Raw genomic sequence first — 10,932 nt, 5'->3', positions numbered from 1 at the left:
AATACAATACTTAGTACATTGAAACTGGTTGTTCGTATGCCAGAACTACCCTCAACGTGTCTTCAGAATACACAGTATTTGCAATTAAGTAGCACTGTTCCCCAGAGCTGATTTTCCAACGGGCGGTATTAATAAGCCAAATACCTCTAATCTTTTAAATACAAGGGAACACCCAAGGAACCAGCAAAAACTTGTTTCCTTCTTCAGCCAATCTTCAACTAGAGCAGGGGTTCTCAACCTTTTTCTTTCTGAGGCCCCCCCAGCATGCTATAAAAACTCCACGGCTCACCTGTGCCACAACTAGCTTTCTGCGTATAAAAGCCAGCGCTAGCATTGGGGGCTAGCAAGCAGGGCACTTGCCTGGGGCCCCGTGCCACAGGGCCCCCCCATGAAGCTACATTGCTCAGGCTTCAGCTTCAGCCCTGGGTGGTGGGGTTCAGGGACCTGGGCTTCAGCTTTCTGCCCTGGGCTCCAGCAAGTCTAATCCTGGCCCTGCTTGGAGACCCCCCGAAACCTGCTCGAGGCCCCCTAGTGGGCCCCGGACCCCTGGTTAAGAACCACTGAACTAGAGATTTGCCTTTTTTTTTTTTTTTTTTAAGTTAGGAAAGTAGCTGCCTTTTGGAGTTTGTCCTTTCTGCAGATTTCGCTTAACTACAGATCAAAGCTCTGCATCGTCTGGGTCACATTCAAAACTCAGGAACCTTACTTGAGCACATGTGCGTGATGGTTACCCTGGCTACAGATAAAAAGATTGTGAAGTTACCAGTCACAAGGCTGGGAGGGGCAGAATTTCCAGAATACAAGTTTGGGAAACATTTAAATGAGTAACACAATCTAGTCTTGACTAAATATTTGTAGAAAGTTTGTATTCAGTATAGAAAACTTTTACTAAATGTATCTGTGGAAAGACTACAAAACTGGTCAAAAAGATTTCAAGGCTATTGTTTTAGACTTTCTTCCTCAAAGCGATTTAAAAAATTGGTTGCATTATATTTTCCCAACCTGCGAGGACACATGGCACCATATTGCTTACCACAGGCATATAGGCTTCTGTTGCCATCTCAGAAACTGGGCTGGGTCAAGTTTTGGGAGCCCAGAAGCACTCCTGGGTGCTGTAGTAGTAATGATGATTCAGGAACTAGCACCAAATGATCCAAGTTAGTAACAATCTAATGCCCCAGGAGTGTTTGAGGGCACTGTACAGCTGCAATCTTGCAGAGTGTATGTAAGACAGAGGTGCTGCCTGCTTGTGGTCATGAGATTTCATGACATTGGCTCGAGAACGGTGGGTAGGTAATGACTCTGGTTGTGTTAAACAACCCTACCAGAGTCATTACCTACCCACCATTTTGAAGAGTCTTCCTCTTTGTGATGGCTATTAAATAGGAAAAGTGGCACAGTGAGAATCTGGAACCTCATTTCTGAGTCTCTTCTGTTTCAGTTCTTTTTGCACAGATTGCCCTATGTGATCAGCACGATAATGAACTATTACTCCTGTGAATTAAGTAGGCGATCCCAAGTAAGTGCCAGGAAGCATTTACTACATACCACACCATCGTATGTTCTATATAGTCTCTGCTACTGAAACATGGAAGGTTTTTTTAAACCAGGACTTTTATATCCTTTTACCTGTGAAGCCAGGCTCCTTAGACTAACTCTACAGGGCTTAGAAACAGCCATGAAATCTACGTTGTACCTAAAAATCCCAAGCTTACGCTTCAGTATCTCCGGCTTTCACAGGTCAGACAGGAGTGCTGTGTTCCCCATTAGGGAATCTCTTCTTTCCACAGGTAAGCTTCTATTTCTAGCTCTACAGCGCTGCAAGATAAATGGACTTTAGTCATACCATTTTGATGTATACAAAAATTATCCCTGGTTCCAGACTGGATATTGCCCTTGCTGGGCCTCAAGGCTAAAGGTGATGGGGGGGGGGGGAGGGGGGGGGGGGGGAGGAATTCCACATAGTTCTGCAAAGTCTCAACTGCTTGTTGCTAAATATCTGAAAAATTGGGCCACTCCATTTTGGTGCCGACATGAGCTCTATTGAAAAAAATCTGGCTTTTAGCATCTTCCAGCTTTCTTCATTTGAGAGCCAGAACACTTACCAGTGCCTACCTCACAGTTGCACTGAGAAGCTTTTATATATATATATATATATATATATATATATATATATATATATATATAATCTTCATTAACTTAAATACACTCAAATTAGGGAAGGATGAGCAAGATAATCAAGAACTAGTCTAAAGAGACAAAATCTTAAAATACTACAGTTAGTGTTTGCTCAGCTTTAGAGATCTGACAAACAGCCATTCAGCCAGGTATCAGCCAGTGCAAACACTTGGCAATCCACTTCGCACAGGTAGGCGGTCTGGGTAAATCTCTCAATCTTTTACAGACTGTTTTTTATCAGAGCCACACAGTGAACCGAGCCAAAGTATATCTATAGCAACCACTAGGATTTCTCCAGAAGTGGACGTACTAATTAGGTTATTTTATTAGCTACTTTAGCGGTGTAACATGCAGTATTAGTACCTGACAGAAATAGCTGTTCAACTGAATTCACAACTATGCATGCTGGGAATACGGATTTTTTTCATTGTATTTAAAAAAGCAAACCCTGGGAGGCAACAATTTCAATGCTAATTCAGAGCAGCTATTATGTACTGTGACCTTCCATTCAGTTTGCAGCCATGACCTGTAATGTTTAAAATGTATGAGTGATAAATGGGATTATAAAATAACCATGTTCTCTGCATCATCAGTTCTGAACTGCCTCTTGGCAGAAATGCTGTTTGGCAGAACTTCTAAAAGTGACCTTGCAATCACAACAAGATTTAGCATAATTATGCAGTGCTTCCACCCTACTATTTGATTGCTGGCATATGGAATGTACAGTTCTGTTACATACTTCGCTGTCATGTTCATTACAGATGAAGAAATTGCAGTTCCTTTAATTTTGTATCCCTGGATGGCTAGATTAGATAAAGGGAAGTATTTAGTTCTAGCTTTGAATTCATAGATATTTGCATGCTTTAATCAGATTTGTTCAGCGAAGCTTTGATTTGTTGGCTACTCTGGCATTGATAGAGGATATCTGAGCTGAAGGGATAATACTGAAACGCACATATTGGGCACAAGAAGCGGCCTGACTTTAGAATTAGTTACGGGTGGAACCACAAAGAGACAAAATTCAGTATTTCTGCATTCGTAGTATTTATGCTTTTGTCAACAACTTAGTGCAGCGGTTCTCAGCCTTTCCCGACTACTGTACCCCTTTCAAGAGTCTGATTTGTCTTGTGTGTCCCCCAAGTTTCACCTCACTTAACTACTTGGTTACAAAATCAGACCTAAAACTACAAAAGTGTCACAGCCACACTGCGACTGAAAAATTGCTGACTTTCTCATTTTTATCGTATAATAAAGTTGACTGGAATATACATATTGTATTTACATTACAGTGTGATACTTGAACCAGTGTTTCACTTGCAAGCCTTATCTGAAGTCCAAGCTTCGCTGCCTGGGGGTTAAGCATGTATCTTAGCTTCACAGGGCCCCCTGGGGCGTGGGCAATGCAGGCCCTGCACTTGCGACCATTCTAACCCCCAGGTTGAGAGACTGATCTAGGTGAGTTATGTACACCCTGGAAGACCTCTGTGTACACCGGTTGAGAATCATTGACCTAAGCATACATACATTTTCAAAGGACATAGCTAGTACCAAAACATAGATGCCAGCTTGGGTTGCTTCCAGTGTACCAATTCTCATTAGCAATATCCCACTGGAAAGCCACTGGGGATGTGGATTTTGATTCCTTGACATGCACGCCCTGTTTGTATGAGTTGTTTCAACATATAAGTGGAGTTCCATCTTAGGCCTCTTTTCTGTCTGCAACGAACTTCAGAAGCAGTTTAGAAAGAGCGTCTAGCCAGTAGCCATAAAGTCAAACAGGGACCAGTGGCTAAACAAGGTCAATCCAAAGTTGTTTTGGAAGACAGTCCAAACTGTAAAATTTCAGTTAAAGCTATTTGGATGTTTGTCCCATTAGTACACGCTACACAGGATCTTTTTCATGCTCTTTTTTCCTCCTGTTTTCTGAAAACTGTATTATCAGCACTTGCCATCGAAGATCCCACAGTGCAAAAGTAAATTATGTTCCTGCTCTGAGCCAATATCTCTCTCTTCTTTATGTCTGATAAGTCTAACAGCATGAACAGGTTGCAAAAGGGATGTATAGCATGATAGAAAACACTTGAGTGGCACAAGATTGCTTAGCAGTTTAACACACTTTGCCCTCCACAATAGAATATGGTTTCCATATTAAATGCAACATTTCTCACCCAGAGCATTGAGACTCTCCATAAACTCTGATTTTGTTGACAACCTTCTTCGAAGAGGTAATTGGAACAAAGTTTGCTGAAATACTTTAGTTTCGAGAAGATTTAATTCAACTCGGGAAGTTTCTTCAGTGAATCACAGGAGTAGTTGTCATGTAATTAGTACCACAGAATTAGGACTTATTGTACCCAAGGTTGCATTGCAGCAAGAGATTGGGGCTTTGCAATCAGAATTTGCAGGTTTATCTTCACACACTGAAAGCTGCCCGGTCAAGACTTCACTTTCCCTTGCTCATCTTCCTACATGTTTTCATAAGGGAGGCTGCCTGCCAGATTCTGTATATCTGAATAGCCTATAAAGTCACTGTGCTCAACGCTGACAACAAACAGAATCTGATCACCAAGAAGGAGAGTAAAAGCCAGGTGATTTTGTTCTTGGTCACATCACTATTTAACCAAATAAAAATACTGGGGAAAATGGCAATGTTAGAACACAAATAGAGTATTTGTCAAATGTGTACTTCACATCAATGAAAAAGGGATAAGAGGAAGGAAATCAGAGAACCCTGTGAAGGAAACAGTGAAATTGCTAGAAACAGTAGTTGGAGGGGTAAACAGAGATGATGAAAAAAGTATTACAAACAATAATTATGTAATACTTTTTTCATCATCTTTGTTTACCCCTCCAACTACTGTCTCTAGCATTTTCACTATAATTATTTTATGTAATTGTATGTAATTATTTTTTGGTACTTCTCCCTCCCCCTCCCCAGGAAGTTTCAGGAACTCTGAAAATAACCTTCAAGAAAAAATTAATTTGTCACTTTACTTTAAGAATATGAAGTAAAAACCAAGAAACAGTTGGCTTATTAGCCAGGCATCCATACAATACATTCAGGTAGGAATCAATATATAAAATTTAGTTACGTCATGGCAATCCAACTACCATCTGCAGTGTGACTAATGAATAGGACATAAAGGAGATGTAATGTATATTTGAATATCAGTGGCCAGAATAATCTTATAGGATAAATGAATAAATACCATTAGTTAAAAATCCCACACCACAGATTAGAAATTGGTTGCCAAATAAGAGAAGTAGCCGTTCATAGCAAGATTGCTATGTTGACAATCATATCATGTAGGATAATTCAGGGTTTAATATTGGGACCTATTCAAACAGCATTTTACGATGAGACAGGATCATTTAATCCAAGATATAAAAGTGATATTTAGAGACTACTCCATCCAAACACTCAAATGCAGCCACCACAGAGGTGAAATGAGAGCTGCTGTAGCATTGCTCTTCTCTAGTCACTGTTGGTATATGACAGGATAGTCTGTATCATTGAAAATGGAGTAGGAATTTTAGGTATGCAGAATGTAATTGCTCAAGCTGTAATTCGACATCTGTGCCTTGACAAGACACCCCATACTCTGGGGAAAGTGCCATGAGATCTTTACTGACATAGGCCATAGCTACACAACAGGGACTACAGTGCGGCATAGCTACGGCCCTGAAGCTGGCATAACCCATAGTGTAGATGGAGCCTACAGCACTGAAAGGGGTTTTTCCTGATGCTCTAGGTCCGAACTCTACCTCCCTGAGTGAGGGAAGCTAGGCTGACAGAAGGATTCTTCCATTAGCCTGGTTGCGTCTACACCAGAGGTTTGGTTGGCCTAACTAGGAGCACCATATCTATGCCACCTAAATTATAAGTTCCACTCAGGACATTGTCTTTATGCCTCTTCTGGCAGATAGGACCTCCAACAGAACAGCGCATCCCAACAATGCACTGTGACATTAGTTCAGTACTGAACTAAGAGAGAAGAGTGCCATCTACTTATTTACCAACATCACAATTCAGTTAGTCTTGTCACTCTTTTCCTTTTTAACTAAAGAACAGGGGAAACAGAACTAGAACAAAACACATTTATTAGAATACCAATGGTGTTTGGATTCCACATCTGAGCTTGACGCAGTTTATATCCAGAAGCGGAGGGGAAAAACCCATTACAGGAATCCTGTAACCACCATGCTGATGGGTCAGGCCAGCTGATGAAATTGGGCGATGTCACTACACATTCTGAGCGAGGAGTGAATTAAACAGCTCTTCTAGGATGGAACCACAAATTACTAGCAGCAGAACATGTTTTCCATACTCCAAGTCAGCATGGGCAGTAGATCAGTTGCCCATAGCTCCCACCCCAGTGCCCGAGGAGAGGAGGATTCAATAGGAATTCCTAACCACAAGTACTCCTCCCACCATCCATGGGATGTTGGGTTTAACACTAAATCAGAAGAATAAATGTCATCTAGTGAACCACCACCACCTTCCTGTAGCACCTAGACACAAAGACATTCCAAAGATAAGTACCAATTAAATACTATGGACCAATGCTTTTTAGCACAGAGTAATATTTTTATATTCTAGATCTAAAGGAAGGTTTCAATTCAACTGCAATCAACTTTGCTGATAAGAAACACAAAATAGTAACACACAGGTAGAGTGACCACGAGAGATTGGACCTGTCTGGAAAACAGTGCAAGACTGACTGGTAGTGATGATAAATTGCAGATATGAGAATCTTTTGCTTGAACAGTCAGCATCAGGAATGAGTGAAGAGATCAGATATAAGTCTACGAGGATGGGTAAAATGTTCAAAGTCCTAAAGTCTCATTAAAAGTCGACTTTTAATGAGAGTTAGGCTTCTAAGTGCCTGTCACTTTTGAAAACAGGATGTAAGTATCCAAGTCACTTAAGTGGTTTTGAAAATTTTACCAGATATCAGGGTCTAAAATGGCCTAATGAGACCACACTTGGTGCATTTGTTGTGTACTTTATTGTTCCTGAAAATTCAGGAACAATGAAGAAAAACTAGGAGAAATACAAAAAGCAACAAAAATGATACAAGGATCAGATGACATAAAAGACTGAGGGAAATAAACAGGGTATTATAATATTTTAAAAGATGGTCCGACAAGCAACAATGGACTGAAGTAAAGAAAGCTTAGACTTAATATTACAAGCTAAAAAGAATGGTAGAACAGACTTAAGAAAGTAGTCATAAAAACAACACTGCAGACATTCAAGATGAGGTCGGATAAGACTTTGGTGAGAATAACGTGCCATGTAGCTCCACAAATTGAGGAGGTATCACTGGAGAAACCAAGTGATTTTTGTAGCCCTCATAGTGCTATGCTCCTCACTGGCCCCATATTATAATTCTGCCACCATTTTGGAAGCAAGGTTGTGGTGATTTCTCTTCATGGAGCTCATCCCCTTCTCTAGATATTGGTGAATTATCCCTATTGGAAATGATGGACAGTGCCTTTATTTAAAGCTATAACTTTAAATACTTCTGTTGAGCAAAGAGCACCTACAAAATGGACTAGATTGCAGCAAGTGTCAGGTGTTTTTCAACCTTTTCCTCAGGTACTACTAGAAAGTCTTCAACCACCTCCCCCACTTTCATTTGAAATTACAGGAGTTGACCACTGTGCTGTATCATCAAAATACTTAGTATATTTTCCATGAAGTAGGAACATTGCCAGTGCAGAGCACTCAATGCAAATTTGTTTATTAAGTAGGGTTACCTCCTTCCCTCATTATGTAAAGCTTGTGTTTAAGTGTGAAAAATTAATTGATTCTCTACTTCTGCACCATCAACTTTGCAAACACAGTTTTTCCATGTACTAAGCACTGGTTCATTTTTAAACACATTTGCCAGATATGGCCCATTATTACTGGTTGAATTCTATTAGTGTGGTGAAACTGACTGAACGCTTAGCAAAAGATCTTTACGTTGTATTTACTTCGTAAGAATTAAGCGGCATTGCATTTGTTCACTAGTATTTCTAATACACAATTCTTAGGACAGAAGAAGGGAGTTTTAGACTATCATTGAAATCATTCATTTTGGCTCTAGCTATGCTATAACTTTACTCAGTTTTTAAATGATTAACGTGGTTTGCATCTCCACGACTCATTGAACTCATCTGTGGTAAGTGTGTCCCAGGTCTGACACGGGGAAGCCTCACACAATTTACATTTCCAGCTATGCTGTTTTAAATGAACCCGCTCACAAGTCTCTTTACAAGTAAAAAACATTGTATGCATATCAATTCCCCTTCATGCCTTTGAAAGCATAGCTGAAGTAGCTTTCAGAAGAGGACATGGATGATATAAAACAGTTACGGAATTGGTTTAATTGATCATGCTTATAAAACAAACTATATTAGTTAAGATATTTTAAAAGACTATGCTGGGCCCCATTCTGCAACTGGATCTGCTCATGCTGAACCCCACTGACTTCAGTGGTTTGGAGTATGGGCAGATCCAGGATCAGGGCCTAAGTGAAGACAGGGTTTCTTGTTGAGTGAACCTTAAGAGTTCGTGCTGAAAGTGAACATTTAATTGTACCGAGACACAAGACTGAATAAAACTTGATTTGCAGAAGTGCTCAGAACATGCATATCAAAGGGTCGTAAAAAAGCAAATCGGCCCATAACATGGTCTTTGCTATTTATCCAGAGAATCCCAAAAAGCAAGGATTAAGTCTAAGCAGAGAAAACCGTTCCTTTTCTATCCCTTATTAGTAAATTCTAGGCAAAAATAAATAAATCACACCGGACTCTTCCGCCCAGAAACTCATCTCACATTCTGACTTTTGACTCTTCCCCTCCCTAGGCAACTAGAAAAATGTCTTTAGAATAAAATAGAACAAGAAAATATTATTTACATATTTCTTCTGAAAAAATAAATCTAGTTCTCCATTATGTTTCTATGATTTATTCAAACATAATACAATGGAGTTACCATAATAACTGTTAGAGCTAAAAAACAAATCTGAGCCCTTTTCTGGGTAGCATTGAATTGCTACTATACCCCATAAAGAGCAAGCAGAACTGGAATGTGCACAGTGAAAGAAAAGGCATAAATGACGCTCTTCTGCCAAATTAATTTCTTCCACTAGTATGCGTTTGCTATAAAAATAAGGTTTAGGTGACATCCAAAAAGTTTCAAGTTTCAATAAATAAATATATATACCAACGCTCCAAGTTCGCACTAGCACAAGAAATAATATGGAGCTTATGAGCTATAACAGTATTTTCTTACAGTTGAATCTGTAATTAAATATGGTTCATTCTAACCTGTTACCTGGCAGAATCGCTATCAGCTAAGGCTAGATTTTAAAACCAGACCCATTCAAGTGCTTTACTTGCAGGTCTTAATTGCCAGCTGCAAATTAAAAGCTACTCTGCAGCAAAACAATCTTTAAAAAAAAATTCCTTTCAATACCAAGAAATACCATTGCCACATTTGGTTTTATATACACACACACACTTTTTTTAAAAAAAATGTATAATTTTAGCTTCTTTTCAAGCTCTGAATAGACATATTGAACCATCACTACACACTATATTAAGGTGTATTAGGAATTATGCCTTTTGCAGAAAAATAAAGTTGACTTTCTGTAAACGGGGGTTATTTTAGTTCTGAACTCGTTACAGCTCTCTCAAGTTCTTCACGGGAACTTTGGAAAACAACCCTCAAACCCCCTTCACTTTGAAGTGTAGGAATTTCTCTTGAAGTCAGCTTTAAAAGTTAAATACCCAATATAAAAATCTTTTGTACTCACTGCCACATAAATAGACCTGACAAGACATTGAATACCCAACTTCTGTACTGTGCTTCCTTCCCAGGCATCAATAAATAAAGACGGACCTTCAGTTAAAATTCTCTATTGGTCAATAATCTCTAACCTTTGACTCCCTACTTCCCCCCCGCTAGGCCCTAGGGCTGCCCTCACAATCAAATCCCCCGCCGACTCCGGACGGTTTGAAGCCGACTCTGGAAACGCGAAGTTCTTTCCTTCGCCGCCGCGGCGCCTCCCCGGCACAGCGCCCGGCGGGGCTGGGGGACAGGCGGACGCGAGACTCGCCCGGCCCCGCTGTCCGTCTCCGAGCAGCGCCGATGGCGCGGTCCCGGGCCCGTCTCCCGGGCAGTGTCTGCCCCGCTCCGGCCCGCGGCTTCAGCGGCGCTGGTCTCCGGCGCGGCGGGCTCGGCGGGGCCCTCGGGCGGCGGGGCGGGCGGGCCGGCGGCGCTGAGGTGGCAGCCGCTGGAGAGGTGGCTGCGGACGCGGCCCTGCAGCTGGGTGACCTGGGCCCGCAGCAGGCTGGCGGTGGCGGCCAGCTCCGCGTTCTGCCCCTTCAGCGCCTTCACCTTCTCCTCCAGCCGCGCGATCCGCTCCAGCTTCCGCCGCCGGCACTTGGAGGCCGCGATGCGGTTCCGCAGCCGCTTCCGCTCGGCCTTCAGCCGCTCCTGGCTCTCCGCGTCCAGCGGCGACAGCGACGGCGGCGTCGGGGCGCTGCTGCCGGCCTCGCCCGGCGGGGGCGCCTCGGGCACGGTCTGCGGCTCCTCCAGGGCCCTGGCGGCGCCGGGAGCGGGCAGGCGGCCGCCGCCCAGCCCCGGCGGGCCGGGGGCGGGGGCGGGGAAGGGCAGGCCCGGCGGGGCGGGGGAGTGGGCGCCGCCCGCGGGGCTGGGCGGCCCGGCCGGGTGGCAGCTGCCGGGGGTGGTGTAGACGG

At 42.5% G+C, this 10,932-nt stretch overlaps 1 protein-coding gene across 1 annotated transcript in view; it reads right to left on the bottom strand.

Moving 5' to 3' along the window:
• Window positions 1-6,262: 6,262 nt before the first annotated feature.
• LOC117879655 (transcription factor jun-D-like) overlaps window positions 6,263-10,932 on the bottom strand; it is a 5,306-nt gene continuing 636 nt past the window's right edge. The window contains exon 2 of the mRNA XM_034774928.1: window positions 6,263-10,828. Within this exon, the coding sequence (XP_034630819.1) occupies window positions 10,160-10,828 (669 nt within the window). The 3' untranslated portion in view covers window positions 6,263-10,159. The remainder of the gene's footprint in view (window positions 10,829-10,932) is intronic.

The sequence above is a fragment of the Trachemys scripta genome, chromosome 6 (assembly GCF_013100865.1).
Source record: "Trachemys scripta elegans isolate TJP31775 chromosome 6, CAS_Tse_1.0, whole genome shotgun sequence".
In the NCBI taxonomy this organism is placed as follows: Eukaryota; Metazoa; Chordata; order Testudines; family Emydidae; genus Trachemys; species Trachemys scripta.
This window is presented reverse-complemented; position numbering and strand designations above follow the sequence as displayed.